Below are 19,404 nucleotides of genomic sequence, written 5' to 3'. Positions count from 1 at the left end.
GCAAACCTCCTGATCTGAGTTCTGCCCTGGGTTTCCCCACCGTTGACAGGTCTACAGTCCCCTGTGGGCCTGCCAAGGGGGAACCACACCTGCATCGAATCCGAGGAACTTCTCATGCAGCAAAACTTTCTATTTCTTTCTTTTAACAATAATAACTGGAAACAGCAATGGACTGGGCATGGTGGCACCTGATTTAATCCCAGCACTCTGAAGGCAGAGGCAGGGGGATCCCTGTGAGTTTCAGGCCAGGCCAGCCTGATCTACAGAGCAAGTTCCAGGAAAAACCAAAACCAAAACCAAACCAAATCAAATCAGAAGAAAACTGCCAAAGCCAGAAAATAGCAAGGAATAAAATCTACAGTTTGACACCAGAACAGGACACTGCTGGTTTGTTTTCACGTGACACAGAGCATGCTCAACTAGAGGGGAGGGAGGGAGGCCTGCACAGGAAATTTATCAAGCCAGCAAATCTAAGAGTGTTTCGAATTCAGTTAACTTTTTAGAACGCTTACTTAGGTTCTTACCAGGAGATGGCTCAGTGGGAAATCAGTGGCTGCCAAGCCTGAAGTTTAATTCCCAGGGTCCATGGGGTTTTGTGTGTGTGTGTGTTTTCTTTTTAGCCGGAAGTGGCTGCTTACATCTGCCCATCCCAGCATGCCTGTGGCAAGATGGGAGGTGCAGGCAGCAGAATCACCCAGAAGCGTGTGGGCCAGAGCCTGGAGTGTGCAACACAACAGAAACAAGAGACCCCACTGCAGCAAGATGGCAAGAACCAACCCCCAAAGTTATCCTCTGACCTGCACATACCTACCTATCACACATATACACAAAATCAAATCAAAATCCCAAACCTATCAGCTTTCCTCCTTTCTGTGTGGGGCACAGAGGTGGAGCCGGTTGCCAACACTCGATCTTTACATGTATGAAACAGTCCTGTGAGGGGTACCTTCCGACTCACAGTTTACAGGTGAGCAAGTACCGCTCAGCCACGGACGGCTGGATGTCTACCTCAGATTCTGCTGTGATCCAGGGCTTCGTCTGTGTGTGCTAGCAAAGTGTTCTACAACAGTCACTTCGTTTCTTAACTACCTTAATTAACATGAGTTAATTAACCTGTGTTTCCCAGGCATCCTCCTTCCTTTACTTCTTTCGTTTGTTTCCTATGTGATAATACATAGAAGCATAAACCTTTACCTAAGCTTTCTCTCTGTCTGTAGTTGCGCAAACTCCCTTCCTAATAAACTCAGCGGTAGCCCATTCTTCTCACTGACTGTAATCAGGCCACAGTTGCCTGCTTTATGTAGGCATTACTGTCCCATATGTCCTCCAACGCCAGGCTAGAAGCAGGGTTCTGTGCCTCTCTGGGACATTGAACCCTCCTTTGCAGACCCTTGGCCCACTGCCTTCTGTGAGCAAAGCCCAAGCCACAGAGTCACTAATTACACTAGTCGGCTTCTTGATCCTACCACAGAATACCAGGGACGAGCTACCCATAAAGAGAAGAAGGTTTACAGAGCTCAAAGCCTTCCTGGTTCAAGCAGCCCCGTGGCCATGGTGTTGCGCGTTGGGTAGGAAGGCTGGTGGTAATGGTGTGATTGCTTGTTTTAACAAGGACTCACACTTCGAGCCAGGAATCTGAGAAGACAGGCCCCGTCCCATAATCTCCCTCGGGGCCGCTCCTCCTGAAGCTCCACAGATCCTCTTTAAGAGTTAGTTTGGGGGATCAGTCCTTTAGCAAACAGAACCACAGTCCGTGCCCTTCACGCATGGAACTCATCGTGCTTGCACACAGAATAAAGAAGTGCAATTCAATTCACTCTGTGAAGCGCAAACCAAAGACTCCTATGTTCAGTATTTACCATTTACTGGGCAGAGGTGCCAGCTGTTCCCCAGAGCAGTTACCCCGAGAAGTACCCGAAAAATAAAAATTTCAAGGTCTCAACTCCAAAGTCCAAACTAAACAGGGCTGACAGCAGCCTAGCAATCTGCATTTTTCAAATCCCTCCATGGCTTTCAAGTACAGCCAGGGATGGAGTTTGCAGCACAGATAACTAACTACTTTCTGGAATGGATAGGCACCCTCTGCTGGAGCGACTTAGAGTTGCAGCACTCCCCACTATGAGCTGCTCTGCTGGGCTTTATTGGAAAATCATTGAGAAGACAGGTCCTGGTACAAAGAAGACAACAAGCAGCTCACCAGTCTCAGAGGGCTAGCCTACGGGTACCAGAAAAGCCTGCCATGTGTTCGAGGCCGAGGTCCCTTTATTTTTTCCAGTCATTTCATTTTGAATGGCATACGACCTCATTGCAATCTTCCTGCCTCCATAGGTAGCGACACTGAAGAATGCAAAGCTCCCTCTTGAAGCCTTTTCCTTAAACTTGGCTCCTGCTAAAGAGGCTGGCCCCCCCATATCCCCATCCTCAGCAAGGCTGGGGTCTGTTAGTAAAGCTGGCCAGTCCCTCCCCACAAGGAAAGGACATTATATACGCTAATGCACTTAGAGATTGGAGTGCTCATGCCGGCTCCGCACAGCGGTCTACGAATCAGGCGTGGGGCTCTGCTTTTATATTACAGTGATATTCGACGGCCTTAGTCGGAACAGCCAGAGATAGCAGCCTCAGCGTGGGCTCCATCAGGACCTCACTGGCACTGAATGTCCCCCTCCCTCCCCACCACTTCCAGTCAGAAAGCAAGGAGGGCACAGCACCGATCTGCTGCTGCAGGAGCACAGGAGCAAGCCTTTGTTATCTTTTTTTGCTGCACTTTCAAATGTGTATGTGGTAGACAATCAGCCCCCTGATGTGTGTGACTGATGTGAGCTCCAAGGGCCTTAAAAAGGCCCACAAATTTTTTTTTTTCTATAAAAGCTTCTATTTTAGGTAAAGTTACATCAGATTTTCCATTCTACAGTAAACAAAAATTTTCCAGCTTTTTTTTTTTTTTTAATACTGTCACCTTCATTCCCATCTTAGGGTTTTATTTGGTATTTAGTGGATTTTTGGGAGGGTATTTACTTAAGGATTGTTTCACCCACTCTCCCACAGACGGATATTTAGATCACACTTATGTTTTAGTTCTGTGTTGGATGTCTTTGCTCATGCCATTTTGTGATATTAAAATATACCCTTATGGGGCTGTAGAGGTGGGTCAGCAGTTAAGAGCACTTGCTGGGCAGCCATGGCGACTGGAGCTCAGATCCCAGCACCCAGGTAATGTCAGGTTGGTTCTTACATGCCTCAAACTCCCAGCTCCAAGGGACCCTCCGCTGTCTTCTGGCCTCCATTTGCTGACAGGTGAGCACACCTGTACACACACATGCACATACACTCCTGTAAGCATGTGCCTGAGCACGCACATGAGGGCACACACACACACATACACACACAGAAAACAAATATTAAAAAAAATTATATCCTGGGCTGTGAAGATGGGTAAAGGCGCTTTCCACACAAGTCTGGTGACCCTGAGTTTGATCTCAGAAGCCACACAAAGGTGAAAGGAGAGATCACTCCACAGAGTTGTCTCTCAATCACATGTACAAGGTAGCATGTTTATCCACGACACCAGGTACATAGACTGTAATAAAACATATTTATATCCTTATGATAAGGTAAAACTGAGTGCGTATGTGTTGCATAGACTGTATTTTCAAAGTATTCTTTAAAACCTATTAAATGCAACATTTGATGTGTCATATATACACATACACACATATACATGTGATACACACATACACACACACATATATATACACACACACACATACACACACATACAATGCATGTGAGGCTTCACAATAACTGTGAAGCAAGCGACAGTGAAATGTTACATCACAAATACTTCCTGTCCCTCTACTTACCATCCCACAGTCCCTGAGAAGCAAGTATCTTTACTTTAAAATAACCATGTAATTAGCATATGAAAATACATCTTGAAGAGTCCCCAGTCAAAGGCAAAAAGATAAGGAAGATCCAAACACGTAGTAGTTCAGTGGAAAATATTTTAAGGTTGGCTTGCCTCAGACTTTTATCTCTGTTGGTTGTATGGGACAATGTGAAGTCAGACAGGGATGGTGACATGAGGGTGTGGACTGTAACACCAATGTCAAAATGGGCTGTACTCACCACAGGGCAAGTCGTTGCTCAATTTCCTTCAGAAAATTGGTATGGAACTTGTGCAAAGGTTCAAAATTTGGGAATATGAGACTCTTCAAGGCTTCGGGCATGGAGTCCTCTTTGCTGACTGTGCTCTGAAACCACTGGGGAAGAGAGGGACAAGTCAGAGGTGGCTGTGCCCTGAGACACTGGGGATAGACAGGGACAAGGCAGAGGTGGCTGTGCCCTGAGACACTGGGGATAGACGGGGACAAGGCAGAAGGACGTGTACCGAGGGCAGCAGGAGACCATGCACTTTCTCGTGGGTTTCTGAGCATTTCAGAGCTGTCAAGGGCAGAGGCAGGCTTACCTGCTCTTCCCTTCCCATTCCATGGGGAAAAGTCCCCATCTCTCTATGGTTGCTCCCTCAAATGGTTCCCCATGGCCTATTCAAGCCAAGCCGACCTCCTCAGCGAGGAACCACTTGAACCCAGGCCTCATCCAGGCCATCTCGCTGCAGAGTAGTGAGGTCAGGATGATAGGCTGCCCTTCATTTCATCCCTTCAGCTGTCCTCTCTACCCATCATGAAAACGCTGGGCATGAAGAGGGCACAGCAGCTGCTGTTACCGATGTGGGTGGGAGCCTGTGCTCCAACAGTGCAGGGCTCCCTCTTCACTGGCTATGTTCTTTCTTAAAATTGTGGGGTCAAAGTCCCTTGGGAACACCCCCCCCCCATACACCATCACCACCACTGTGCTTTTAGACTGGACAGGCCTGGTGACAGTAGTCACAGGCAGTCGGTGGCACTTTCTCCACCATGGCACAACTTACTATAGAGATAACCCAAGGTCCCCCTCAAGGAAACACAGCAGTTACATCTGACGATGAGCAAACCACAGAATGTTCTGGATCTGCGCCCACGGACGGTAGACTTTAATTTTCATTCTCTCTGCTTTAGGAACATCTTTCCCTTGCACTTAAAAACCACAGTCGTAATTTCTTGAGGAGAACATCCCAAAATAAATACACCATTGACGTTGACTGCCATAACCCAGGGTCAGGATGGGAAATCCTTACAATTAAAGTCATAGAGCCTAACATTTACACAGCCCCAGCCTCCAGGCAGCAGGTGAACATGAGGTTAACTACACCGTAGATGGTTCTGTACAGGAGGAAAAGCCGTACGCACCGAAGCAATGACCTCAAGGTCCTTCAGGTACGTGCGCTCTGTGGTGGAGACTTCCTTAGCAATGTAGTACGCCTTGTCGGTTGGGAATCTCTGCAAAATCCACAAAAGAAGCAGACATAGCAATCATGTTTGAGTGGTAGCCTCTGAGATATGCCCTGGTCACAAGACAGTGGTTCCCTGATGAGGTTCCTAACAGGAAAGACCTTTTGTTAGCTACTATCAAGTCTAAAGAAGCCTATTTCCTGCCTGCCTGTGTGCATGAGCACATGTGTGTGAATGTGTGTGTTAGGAGGAGGAGTTAAAAGAGTGACTTTTTTTTTTTTTTTTTTTTTTTTGGTTTTTCAAGACAGGGTTTCTCTGTCTAGCTCTGGCTGTCCTGGAACTCACTTTGTAGACCAGGCTGGCCTCAAACTCAGAAATCCTCCTGCCTCCCGAGTGCTGGGATTAAAGGCGTGCGCCACCACGCCCTGCTCTAAAAGAGTGACTTTTGATATGTAAGAATTACCACCAGCTAGAGGACTTAATTAAGGAAGAGCTATACAGTCTTCCAGGAAACAAGGAGAAGATCAGCCTCCCGAGACATGGTACCAGGGGCTGCCAGAGTTGGCTTCTTGGGATCTTATGAAATAGTATTTACAGTGTCAGTGGCTGGATCAAAAGGAGATGGTGATACCAGTGTGTCTCAGTTCCCTGGAGCCTGGGTGTTGGGTGATGGTAGCAACCCAAAGCAGGCCACCACTGGGGTCTTGCATTTCCCTTAAGCAGCAAATAAAAGGGAGAGCCTTGTGCTAACCATTGCATGCATCCACTTCCCGCTAGAACTTCCCACTTCCACCTCGGTATTTACATGAAGAAGCTCTAAAGGGAACCTCAGTAAGTGTCTGGGGTCCATGTTCCCGGAACACCAGAAGATGAGGAGAATAAAGCATGCACTGGCAGATGCATTCACACCGCAGGGATCTACACAGTGGACCCAGCCACATGGAAAGAGACATGCTGACCCAAGCCACCCCATGGATGAACCCCGAGAAGGAGACGCCACGTGAATGAAGCCAGTCAGAAAGAGACAAAACCAGCAAGCAGTTTGGGTTGGCTGTCAAGGAATGGGGAATTGTTAGTCATCAGGAAAGGTTTTGTTGGGCAATCTGCAGGCTGGTGTGGCTCACAGTGTGGTTACTTCACTACACTCCCTCTTTCCCACAGATCTGCACCTTTCGCCGGCCCTCTTCTTCGTCGTCGGTCCTTGGGCACGCTTGGTCGTTCAGGAGCGGGCTGATCAGGGGAGAGGCCTGCTTGTTGTCAGGACTCAGGTTGGGAGACAGGGTCACGTTGGCTGGGGCGGCTCCTCCCTGTGAGTTGATGGACAGCTCTGAAAGGTGAGGGCTACCAGTCAGGGAGCCTGTTTGGGGATGAGAAGTTTTAAAAGAAAGAACAAAGTAATTTCTTCTGCAATTGGAGGGCTGTTTCCAACTTTTACGTTGGTCAGTCTTTAGAACAAGGCTGCTGCTGGTGAACAACACTTTGGTTTCCTAAGGTCCCCGCCCTCCATACCAGCCGCCTCAAGAGTTAGGGCACCCAGACAGAGTCCGCCTCACTCGATGCAGCCCCAGTTACGTGATTAAAAATAAGACAGAGACCTCTGCACAGATAACAATTAAGGGAGCTTAAAAGCATTGCACAATCCTGTTTCCATCTGGTAGCTACCACCTCTGCTTCTAAAAACCGCTCCAGGAAGACATGGTATCTACGTCACAGTGAGACAGAGGGGGGTGGGATGGGGGGGTGGTGGTAGAACTAAGCTAGTAGGCATCTAAGAGGCTGGCGGACTGAGGACAGACTACAACACCTTGTGACAATGGGTCGCAGCTAACAGAGGTCAAGCAGCTAATCCCCCACTCTACAGAACAGAAGCAAGCTCAGTGTACCTGGTGACGTCAGTCCATGTCTGCTACTCTTTGGGACAGAAACACTAGCATTACAGGCAATGGTGGTCATTTAAAAATGCAAGCTGGAAGATCCCATTATCACCGTTCCCCTTTGTGAATCAAAGGTGACAGGGTGACAAGTAGAGAGTTAGTCCTCTAGAAAGGATATCACATCACATGACAACAGGAAAACGTAGGTTACCTAGCACAGGCAGCCGCAGATGTTATACAGGGCGCTCTCTGCCGATGTGATTTTGCAAGTATCTGTCCCTCAAACCCGAGTCTACGAGAGGTGTTTCAAAACACACCCCTACATTGTGTTTAGACCTAATATATTTATGACTCTGATGCAGAGCAAACAGAGGTGAACTGTTTCGATTATAAGGAATAGACGTCAGAGCCTGCCCCCACATTCAGTCCTGATCCTTGCTACCCAGCACGTTGTTAAGGCTCTCCGCAGACAGGTGGAACGGCTTTCCCTATCTTTCCCTTTTTTCAGTTGTTCGTATGTATTTTGGAAATACAAGATATAGCAGCCTAGACTGAAGGAAGTGGGGGGGCGACCGTAACTCTGATCCCAGCAGGTACGAACCAGAACCACGAGGGAATCCCCGCCAGTCTCCCCTGCTCCCAGGATGCCCTGCGAGTGGCGTCAGCAGCAGAGCGGTGAAGAGCCACCCAGAAGACAACAGAAAGCAGCTGCTGTGCCTACAGGCAGCTCATCAGTCCAGGGACCCTTGGAAAACAAGATCAGAGCGGCTGAGGGAGGCTCGGAAGAAGGCTGCATTAAAAAAAAAACCAAAACCCTCTCACGTTTTAATAAACCTCATTGAAGCCCTGGTGTTAGACAGAGGCCCCGTCACCCCACACACCACCAGATCCCATAAATCCCGGAGAAAAAGGCCAGAAATCGCTTCACAAATGTCAATTTTATTGACACTAGTGCACAACTGGATACAATGATTAGGAAAGAATGAAAGTTGTTAAATAGAAATAGTGACACACTGGAATTGCATTGTTTCAAGATACTACACTATTCTCTTTTTAAAAAAAAAAAAATCACAGAAAAATGTTACCACTACAAATAGAAGTTAGAAAAGAGAAAATTCTGGCAGTTTCGTGTCAAGATCAAAACATTCCATGCATTCGTGAGTGGCTGAGTTGAGAGTCGCTTCAGAGTTTACCCACCAGTCATCTAGCTAAATGTGGGGCTTACCGTCAGCTCTCACGAGATCGGGTGGGCAGGTTATAAGTGACAGCATGCTGGGCCTTGGGGCTGCGGTGGTGTGGCACAGAAAAAGCATTCACCTCTCTGAGAGAGTTGGAGCCAAGGATAAAAAGTTGTTAGAAAGCTAGCTTCAAGTGGGGCAGGCTGCGAGGAGATGGGTTACCAGCAGGCTGTGAACAGCTTCCAGCGACAGAGAGCAAGCTGCCTGCCACTGAAGGAGAGAGTAAGGTTCACACATTCAGAGACAGACACACCACCCTCCACAAGTGAAAGCTAGGGTTCTTGCTGAACTGTCCCGTCCCTGCCCTCCTACCCTGGCAAGGCTTGCAGAAAGCTGACCCGTCAGTCAGGCTGGAAGCATAAGCAATAGATTGGGTCTTGAGAGGTGATGCCCTGACAACCTTTTAAAGAATAGAGTTGGTTAGGTTTAAAAGAATTCTCACTGGACTACCTCAGAGAGGTGGTAGAAGGCTGCCCTGGTCGCCCAAGGGATAGAAAAGGCTGGTGACAGCTCAGGTCTGCTCGCAGGGTTTGGCACATGTGGTCTGACCATGTCTGATTGCCTCACAGGGGGTGGGGGTGGGGAACCAAGTTGGGGTGGTTAATTTCCTTTTCCGAAGAGGTTCTTGGGTCTGCTCATGAAAGGAAGAGGGCTGGGTGGGTAAACTGTCAGACCAAGACATGGACAAACACCAACCAACACTTTGACCAAGAATCCGTCAGCAAGGCTAAGGAAGGAGACGTCGGAGTTTCTGAAGCTGGGCCTATGGAGACAAGGCCCTGTCCCGAGGACTTGAAACCTTACGGGTGACGCAGACCCAAAGGGAGATGTCCCAGCTTCCCACTCAGCAATCAATGAGACACGCTGGCAAGAACAGTTAGGGAGAATCTGGCAGCTCTGTGTCCAGACTGGTGAGTGTGAAGGGCATGTCTAAAGCAAGCGGGGTTCAAGGTTATGTAGAGTTAGTGTGACTACACAGGACTGAAGGTCACTAAGTCTGACAACCGTTTTGAAGGCACAGCCACAGGTGGTGGGAACAGAGAAGAGGAACCCATCAGGCACCTTTGTCCTTATGCTGTGGAATGATTGACGAGTGGGCTTTTGTTTTTTAAACCTGTCTTCCCTGACTGCAAGTGAGAATAGGCAAATTTCTTCATGAGGGAGGGAGCTACAGGTAGACAATTCTGTACGACCCTCCGAGGAAGCACCCGGGTAGTAAGGCAAGAGGCGGGAAGGAATTCCAAGGTGTTAGGGAAGAGATCAACTGCTCACTAAACCTCTGGAGATTTCCAATCCCTACTTCTAAAAGTTTTTCTCAGGCACTCAGGTTAGTAGCTCCTCGGCAATGTCTTCCTCTCCCACTAATCTGCATGAAGAGGTGGGCCAGCAATCCCCCACCAACAATGCTCTAAGGGCACACACTTCTGGCAAAGGCCTTTTCAAATCTTCTTAAATGGACACTTTGTCATTCCACAAATAATTATGGGATTTCAAATTGGCCCTGCTGTTTTTATGGATTTCAATCTATCACCTATCCCAGAGCCTGCCTCTACAGCTTTATCATTTTCATTTAGAATACATTCATAATTCTCTCCTGGCCCATAGGAGGCTGAGCTCAGAGGCTCAGGACAGGCTCTTCATCAGAGGAGACAAAACGGCCTGAGAGGGAGCGGGCACAGCTTCCTGCCTCTCATCCCCTCTGAGGGCTGGCACAAGCTCCCTGCTAATGATCTGCTTCTTCAGCGTAGGCCAAAGCTGTGTAAACAGACTCACCCAGTTCTGGGAAGAGAGAGTGAGAAAAAAATCCAATCTATTTCTCAGATAATTAAAATGGCATTTCACATACTTCTGAACCTGTCCTGTTTTGTAAAGTAGTCAGTAAGTTGATTAGTGTCTAATTTTTAACTTGATAGGTATTTCGTGTGGGTTCTTTCCTGTAAAAAGAGAAGCAGAAAACCTGACAATTAAAAAAAAAAAAGAAACTTGTTATTTGATAAATTATTAAAATGAGAACATTGATGGCGCTGATTAACTCCTACTTTCAAAACTTCTTTACTATTCTCCGAATAAACTTACGTCTTTTGCAAGTTTTTAGATGCTACAATCCTATCTTTTGTTACCTGGTTCTAAAATATAGATTTTTTTTTTTTTTTTACCTACATACTCAGAATGTGTTAGTTCTAGAGGCATACATAGGAAAGACAGAAGAAACACAGGGCTCTTTTTAAACTCACGACTTCCCACTAAGAAAGAAGACAATGAAATTTCGAATGAGATCATCTATTCTGAGCATTCACCACCCAAGAAAATCCCCACCACACTGAATCAGAGGTGGGTCCCTGGCCATCGGACTCTATGACAACAGCTGGCTGGAATGGCAAGGTTCCCACATGGAAGAGTGAGGTCACAGTTTACCAGTGTTAGAGATGGTGTCCTCTTCCTGATACCTTAGGTGGCTGGGGGCAAGTTACATGCGTTCCTCAGAACCAGCATCCTTTAAGGCGAGCTCAACAACAGCTAAGCTTCCACTTCACACTTCATCACCAAGCCATTCAGACAAGCAACAGTGATGTCGGACTTGCAGACAGGCGACAGACAGACAGACAGACAGACAGACAGAGGGGGTGTCACTTAGGGTCAAATGGCAGAGAGCATACAAGGCTGCTCTTACTTCTAGGGCAAAGGTAAAGGAGAATCCTGCTTTGAAGATGGCGGAGGACTTGTGAACTTGGTGTCACTGAGGAACGTGGAGTCTAGTATACCATCTTGTAGGAAGGACAAAGCTTCAGCCATCGGTGGGAAAGAACAGTTACATCAAACAGGTTTTTGGTTTGTTAACAGCAAGATTCCCGTTAGGACAAGGTTTAGGAAAGCCTCTGGAGTTTAGAGTAACACAAGATATTAATACCATGCAAACATTTGACATGAGTTTGGTCTTCCATGCTCGCCACCAAACTCATGGCTATCAGAGAAGACAGAGAGCATCCTGGGTGACAGGAGTCCATGCTGTGCGGAGGCTCCACACGGAAGCACAGGCAGAAGTGAAAGCAGGGCGCATCTGAGGAGCACACATTGTGGGTGCCCACCCAGGGGACAAAGAGCTTGTCTGATGGAGATGCTACGCCCCACTCCCTCCCACCAAAGCCAATCAGCATCAGGTGTTTCACTCCCACTGGGAATAGCAAAGCCCAGCCTGTGGACGGCTGGCTGTGTGAGCTCCCAACGTAAGCTGCTGTCTCAGATGCGCTCTGTTCCACCTACATCTGCCCCCCTTTAAAGTGAACTTGCTCTCCTCCAAGGGCTTGCCCCACCCCATAGCACCTTATACGGTGCAGGGCCTTGAGAGAAGATGAGGCCACAAAAGCCAAGTGTACACTTCTCCCGGCGCCTGGGTGGCCATGATTCGGTCTGTCAAAGTGCCGCTGGGTGAGCGACTGCTGTGTTCTACAAAGGGTATTCCAGGTACAAATTGGTATTTAGGCAAGGTTTTGGGTTGAAAAGACATCAAACAGCGTTCCAACAGTGCAGGGGACAGAAGGTATGCCATGCTCCAAGGATCAAGACAGAATGTTCAAAACAGAGCGTCTTCTCCCAGGTAGGTACATGCTGACAAAACGGTATACAGTGGAACAATGGAAAGAATGTTTCTTAAATTTATTAAACAAATGACAGAAATGAGAATGAAGTCCCCAGCCTTTTCTACTTGAGAATTAATTCAGTGCATCAGAAAATTTTAATACAACACATTATTACCTCAAGGATTAAATGCACACACAGAGAGAACAGGAGGAAATTGTGTTAAAAACATGGGCTGGGCTGGTGAGATTCGGTTAGTGAGGTTTGCAGCAATTTTCCAAGGCAGGAAGAGGTGAGAGCAAGGGGTTGATGACCCTTCAAGCCCTCTAGATGCTCCTGGAGAGAGCGGGCATTCTTGGTAACTGAAGAGCTAAGTGTGGTCTTTCTGTAGCATTGCAGGCAGAGGGTCAAGGTCTTGCTTCTCACACTGGAAGCCAGGGGAAAGGGAGCTGGGGGTGCAGCTGCGTGAGACAGACGCTCATCACCAGGGATGACAGACCGGCCAGAACCCTGCATGCCCCATTCCCACCTCCAGACTCTGTAAGGGCCTTTGTCTTCTGCCATTTCCCACCACTGTTGAATATTCTGAACCAGCCCAGGGGGCTGCAGTGCTGCCTGGCACCAGTGCACACAGGCGCAGCACCAACCTTTGCTTTGCTGACGTGACCTTTCGAACTCTATCCCAACCACTATAGGGGCAGGTTTTCCATACCAACAACTGTCATCTGGAGACATCGCAGAGCAGCTAACCTGGCCCAGAGTCCTTAGGAAGAAGGACAGGTGCTGCCTTGCATGCGAAGCTGCCATCTAATACCAGAGCCACAAACATGCAGGGGAGCCCCCTTCCGGGCTGTGCCCAGTGGCCATCATGGGCTCAACAGAGTCACCCAAGAAAACCTCAATGGAGAACCAAGCAAAGCCAAGGCTGTGTGGAGAGCTCTCTCTCTCTCTCTCTCTCTCTCTCTCTCTCTCTCTCTCTGAGAGTTTTAAGCGCTTCCCTAGCTTCTTTCTGGTCGGGCATTCCATTGTTTTCTTGGAGAGCAACACGTCTCTGGGTGAGAGGTTTCTGAGAGTGCTACGCTCTTCACTTCATGAAGACCTTTTTCCAACAGACCTACCCCTTTCCTTGTCCCTGCCACAGCCGGTTAACATAAACCCACACTTTCAACTCTGCTCCCAGGAGACATACTCGGAAGTATGTATCTAGGCTACTAAAAGGGAGAACCACACAGCTTTCTGTCCAATTGGTGGCAACCAGACCACGTGGATCTTTGATTTAAGCTGACTCCACATCTGAATCATTATGGAATTTTTTTTTAAATGCTTTTCATTAGTACCTCTTTCGTAAAAAAAAAAAAAAAAAAAAAAAAAATGATATTAAGAGGCATGCTAATTTTGGCCTGAATGCCAGGCCTTTGTGTTAACACCCAGTACCTGGTGCCTCCAGTGAGTTCATTTCCTGTTTTAAGTTTCAGCTCATCACATGGGAAAGGGGTGGATTAAACCAAAGGAAAAAGCAGTGCCAATCAGTTCTTTGGCCCCACCCCCTTTTAAAATCTTGTTCCCAACACAGGCTTTCCCTCCTGTGTGTTTGTTTGGCCAGCATGAAGCTACAGTCTGTTCCTTGCGTTTAAAGAAACTCTTGCACTTCATTGCAGAATTCAGCGACAGCAGAACAGACCTGAGCCGTGCAATGTGATGGAGGGAAACCTTGGAGGAACACGGAGGAGCAATGGGTTCGGATGGGAGAGAGGAGCAGGAAACAGCTTGCCATGGGAGTTATAACCACAGTGGCTATGGAAATTCTAGCTAAACCCACGTAAAGGGCTCAGGCAAAGCCAAGCGATCAAGACAGAGGCACACAGAGTCAAACCAAGCCTGACTGACTAACTGCAGGCTGGGTCCACCTGTACCTCTGAGGCTCATTCAATAAGGGCTGCGCCTGTGGCAAGCACAGCGCTGCTCAGAGAGGGCAGAAAGCACTGTACGGGGAGAAAGCAGACTGAACTCCTGTGGTCAGGGACTCTAGATAAAAAGGGAAAAAGGGGACAAAACGAACCTCTAAGCACATTTACCATCAATTCACCAATGTTAAAAATGTTTCCTATCTGAATTTTAATCCTCCTTTTACAAAAAGCTTGGCAACGTACAACCAGGGAGACTTCTGAGGTCAACTCCCCCCAACTCCCCCCCCCCCCCCAAGACTCAGCAGGCCAGGGGCTGACTCTGCATCTAGGTTCTTCAGGCCTGGACTTTTTTTTTTTTTTTTTTCATTACTTGGTTTAAATCTTCAAAGATGTTCTTGAGGAGAAAAAAGTCTTACTACTCAGATTTTAAGCGCAGGGCCAAAGAGCGGGGGTGGGGTGGGTGGGGAGGGGGATGGCCGTGTAAGAAATTCCTGAATATGAATCACACATATAAGAAAGAATCTGGCCCAAAAGCTTCCTCTAATTAAATGCCTATCTAATAAAATACCATCGATGGCATCCAGATGACTGTTTCAGGGGCTGAGGCCGTTCACATTGGGCTCTGGAACTCATTAAGTGCATTTCTTCACGCTAAAGGAATTTCATGCCTTTTCAGTTTGCTCTTAACAAGGATCCACATGGGGAACCACTAGATATATTTCAAAATAAAATCTAACATAACATCACAATGTAAGGGGTCCTAGAGCATCCGCGAGGAGCTTTAAACTCTGAGTTTCTCTGTCTCCCACCCTTGGCCGTGAGATACTGTTTGCAGAGCAGCAGCGAGTAGGCAAGGCTCAAAGGCCCAGGCTCCTTCAGTCCAGAGGCCCGAAGCATGTATGCTGCAGTGGATAGACTGAGGTCTCAGGAAGCCCTCTGGTCTCTGCTTTGCGTTTTTGACAGCCAACTGTGACACTGGCCTTCCTCACCTCAGTTCAACGTCACACAAATATAGGTCCTTTCTAAGTCCCAGATGGAGACTGTGGGCTTTGGAAGCCTTGGAGCCTGAGGTCACAAGGTCAGAGAATGGGGAGTTCTGGGAAGGCTTGGTGCTTTCTGAGCTTTGCATAGGGACATCGGGGACAATTTGTCACCTCAGCAACCCTGCTACACTCGGCTCACTGCAGGCACGCACGTTCTCTGACTAACTTCTGAAATCTTCTAGAGCAGAGGATAAGCCCCTGTAAGGACAGTTAGTGACTACTCTCAGATGACGGGATGTTGGATTTCGGAACAAACCTGCCCCCAATTCTTTTAGGCACTATTAATTTGCTGGGACTGTTGCTTTCTTAAATACTAGCTAAGAAGCGGAAGATAAATTGGCTTTGCTGGCACAGAACCAATCAGGAGAAAACTGTGCTACAATACAAGGGGAAAGAGGTAACAGGTTCCCAGGCACAGGGGATGGGCAATCACATTACAAGGCTAAAAGAGCTCATTCCTATTTAGTTATCAGACTTCTGTGTAAGCAGAAATAAGGAAAAGTCCCTTAAACAGACCAGGATCACAATTAAAACAACCAAGCTCCGCTCCGCTCAACTCCCACCTGACCAAGCTTTCCTACGGCAAACTGGCAGCCTCTCCTAAGACCAGACAGCAGATTCAGAAACATGTTAAAACTGCAAACACCCCCACAGAATGAAGAACAGCTATTTGCTTCTAATTGTCTTTATCATCCAGGATTTTCACATCTAATTCTAGTTAGAAATGCAGGCAAGTATCTCCAGAATTAAAACGTGGAGCCTAAAGGTCCCACGTGAGGAAAGGGTTGAAGTCAGGCGGCTGGGGGGCTGGGCGCAGCTTTGTGGCACTAGCCAAGTCACTGAACTAACGCCACAGGAATGAGCTCGCTCACTCAAAGTGGAGGCTTGGTAGGTGACTGCTGACGCCTCTGTAGAGCTTAAAAGTCACCTAAGGCAAGGTGTGAGTGGACTGCTTCAGTGAACAACTGCCAACCGCTATCCAGTCAGTGTGATCCACCAATCACCCATTGAATCAGCTGACCAAGAATAGCCGAACACACTTGCATAAATACGGGTGAGGTCTCTCAACATTTAAAACGTGGCCTCTCAACATTCCTGCTGACAAGATTCTCAGAGATCCATAAGCTAAGCTCTGCCTCACTTCCTGAAGGAGCCCAGCTTCCCCACTGTGATACAGCCACAGAAGGCTCCTAAGGCCACCAGCGTGACAGCTCAGCAAGGATGCAGCATCTTTACAACTCTTTGCAAAGTTCTGTAGTTCAGAGCTAAAAATTTTGTTCTATGGTTAAAAAAGTATCAAAGACTGAAAAGTACAAATGGAGGCTTTTGTGTAATCCTCACACTCCAGCAACGGAGGTAGTGGCTTGGCTAACATTCTCACTACCTTCCAATACACTCTATGGCCATAGACCACCATGGCTGATGGAGAAAGGGCCCTGGCTGTACCCACAGAGCCATCTGCAAAGACCAAGCTGGAGCCCACATCCAAACTCTTGGCTGAGACTCGGGCATCACTCACTTCGACAATGGCTCCAGAAACGCCACAGCACGGTTAGGGAAAATACACAGTATAAGTTTAAAACCCCAGCTCCTTGATCTACAGTGGAGAAAGGCTGGGTGGCAGGCAGAGGCCTCCATGATTTTAAAAGAAGTCATAGAAATATCAAGGTGTCTGTGTTCCCAGTGGGGTCGCTGTTCATAAGGAACACATAAAACTCAGGGCAGTGATGGAGCAGAACAGCCTGTGACTGACAGGCAGCCAGGCAGGCGCACGGTTGGCTGACCTGCTGGAGACAACAGTGCCTATGGTAAGGTGTTCATTTTCCCTTACCCTACCACTCAGCAGCATCCAGCCACTTCCTAAAAAAATCTAATGATTTGACCCAGCAACAAAAACCCAACCAAACGAGCAATCCCAGGTAAATGGCTATTCCTAGGGCTCTGACAGCTTTTACAGCAGTTCACAGGAAGCCAGAGGGACCGCAGGTTCTTCCCATTAAAACACCCACTATTCTTGAGTATGATTTCACTGACACAATCTCAGCTAGCAATCAACTTCCACTTGGACTTGGATTTGTCTATGCCTCTTTATATAGGGCCCAGAAAACGGCCCCCCACTTTTAAAGAGGGAACGGACAGTTAAAAAAAAACACTTTTCTGTGATTTCAGTCAAAACCCTGCACACACAACGGCACGCACAGAAAATTACCATGTAAATATAATACACATTGTTCACGCTACTGGATTCATCAGGTATTACTGCCTTCCACGAGCAAAACAAACCTCCAGTAACTTGTTAGGGCTTGCTGTACACCTTGTACCATGCTTTCTAAGAGGCAAGCCACTCGTGTTAAGTTTTGTGTTCGTTAAAGGTTTGGGGAGTCAGGCATGACCCACAAATATGTGCCCGTCCCAAACGTCACCTAACAAACATAGACTAAAGACAAACAAGTCACTAGAACAGACCTTCTCTGTGGCAACCCTGGATTTGTGACTCCTTGTAACCGACAGGTGACCACCTGACTGCCAGGCTCCTCACCCATGCACCCCTTCCTCCTCACTCAGCCGCAGGCCCTGCAAGCCCGTCTCATCCTTCCTCTTGCGTGGGGAACTCGGGCTTGCTGGGTGATCGAGCACTGGGGACTTCCTTGAAGGGCTCGCCGCCATGGCGGAGTCTGAATCACTAGATTCATTGCCGCTGCTAGTGGAGCACTCTGTCACCTGCAGGGGTGCCAGCTGGCCAGAGGCATTATCAGTGCCCGCGGCCTGCATGAGGGCGACCTCTGAGGTGGGGCCTGTGGATTGGCTCCCATTGGCTAGCATCGTACCTTGGGGAGTGGCCATGTGGGTCAACCCTTCCTCTTCCTCTTCCTGGTCATCAAACCTCTCCACGGCCTCTGGGGTGGGGGCTGCCTGGCTAAGGATGAGCGGATCTGTCTCTGACTTATTGTATCTGCTAGGAAGATTCCTCAAGTATGGCCTCGGCAGGTCGGGGGAGCAGTTTTCGTACGGAGGACCCTGCTTTGGGACAGTGTCTTCTCCCATACTCTTTTCCTGAAGGTCATGTCCATTTTCAGAAACATAGCCTTGGGACCTAGTCCTGTCCCAACTCATATCTGGACTTGAACTTCTGCTGCAGGGAGACAGTGGGGTGGCCAGGGGGCTGTGGCCAGTAGAGGCCCTGAACATGTCATCTATCAGGGAGCTATGTCTTGGGAGCCCAGGGCTCCCACTCAGATCAAAGGTAATATCTGCCGAATCATCATCAAGAAACTCCCCTGAAGGAGGACGGGAAGGCTTTGTAGAGGGAGGGGAAGCCCTGTGCCTGGTCTCTGCTCGCCTCTCATCCCCGGACAGTAGATAAACACCACTAGTCAAATCACCTTCATAGTTGTCATTTGTTTGGGAACGTGACTGGGACCCTGGTTCTCTGAGAAGGTCATATTCACTATCTACATCACTACAGTCAATGAAGGGAATGGAATTGCTACTGCCTCCAGCAGCCCGGGATGCTGGACCTGTGCTTGGCTGCGGGGGCTGAGGGTTACTTGGCCGGATGCCGTCCTTGCCACCCTCTTCCTCCTCTTCTTCCTCAGGCGGCACCACGGTGGTTCCATCTGCAGCTTTGCTCCCTGGAGGGCTCTTAGGGAGGGCGGGGCTTTGGTGAGGTCCCAACTCCAAGGTACAGGCTTTTGTTTCCTTCGCTTGCTGGCAGCTCTGGCCACCCGGAGACTCGGTACCTTCTCCAAACGTAAGGCTTGCGCTCTGTGGAGACTGGGTAGGGCGAACAGGGAAAGCATGGAGGGAGATGGTTATACTAGAGTGGGGGAAATGCAAAGGAGTCGGCTTTAATTGTAAAGGGTCCCCTCAGCTAGAAGGAATGGCACATAGATGCCAGGGCTGCCTCCTCCCCAGCATGCAACCTATGCTCAGGGCAAAAAACGAAACTCATGATCTACAGGGCTCCTTCCGGGTGGAGATGCGCTCCAGCTGGGTCCCCAGAACATAAGTTAAACTGACTCTGCTTTCTGGTAGAGATTCCAGAGTGTCTATGTAGCAGATGGTCTTTTCAGCCCAGGAGAGCTTCCCTAGCAAGGGTCAATGGGATGGCAGAGAAGCCCATGATGGCTATATAGCAAAGACCCCAGAAAAGCCACAGACATCTGCATTTGGGAAAATGGGTGACATGATAGGTGTTGAAGTCGCATAACGAAAACACCTTCATGCTCTTTCTCAAACAAATTCTTAATCTCGGAGAGAAATACTCGGAGAACAACATCCCAAGCCACCAGCCCTGGATCGGGAACTCTTGCCACCACCAGAGCAGGAGGGACAATGTTTCTTGCTGTTGCTTGTCCACTGCCTCACAGCACACGTCCTTGGGACTCTGTAGCCGGGGCTTCATAGTAAGAAGTACGGCAGTCCAAGCAGGAACTCCA

The 19,404-nt window shown here is 48.4% G+C and overlaps 1 protein-coding gene and 1 long non-coding RNA gene across 7 annotated transcripts in view; both read right to left on the bottom strand.

The window, feature by feature from the left end:
- Farp1 (FERM, RhoGEF (Arhgef) and pleckstrin domain protein 1 (chondrocyte-derived)) overlaps positions 1-19,404 on the bottom strand; it is a 248,577-nt gene that overhangs the window by 21,653 nt on the left and 207,520 nt on the right. For 4 of the 6 annotated variants that reach the window (XM_006518914.4, NM_134082.3, XM_030247776.1 and 1 more), the window contains exons 13-16: positions 18,484-18,739; positions 6,497-6,684; positions 5,286-5,375; positions 4,126-4,259 (exon numbers count right to left, since the gene is read on the bottom strand). In XM_006518914.4, coding sequence (XP_006518977.1) covers positions 4,126-4,259; positions 5,286-5,375; positions 6,497-6,684; positions 18,484-18,739 — 668 coding nt within the window. The remainder of the gene's footprint in view (positions 1-4,125; positions 4,260-5,285; positions 5,376-6,496; positions 6,685-18,483; positions 18,740-19,404) is intronic. The other 2 variants (XM_006518915.3, XM_030247778.1) reach the window with 1 other exon arrangement.
- B930095G15Rik (RIKEN cDNA B930095G15 gene) lies at positions 8,121-13,386 on the bottom strand. Its single transcript, NR_155502.1, has one exon. It is a non-coding gene; the product is annotated as an RIKEN cDNA B930095G15 gene (long non-coding RNA).

Source organism: Mus musculus, chromosome 14, assembly GCF_000001635.26.
Source record: "Mus musculus strain C57BL/6J chromosome 14, GRCm38.p6 C57BL/6J".
Classification (NCBI taxonomy): domain Eukaryota; kingdom Metazoa; phylum Chordata; class Mammalia; order Rodentia; family Muridae; genus Mus; species Mus musculus.
The sequence above is the reverse complement of the archived record's forward strand: the minus strand, read 5'-3'. Positions and strand labels throughout refer to the sequence as shown.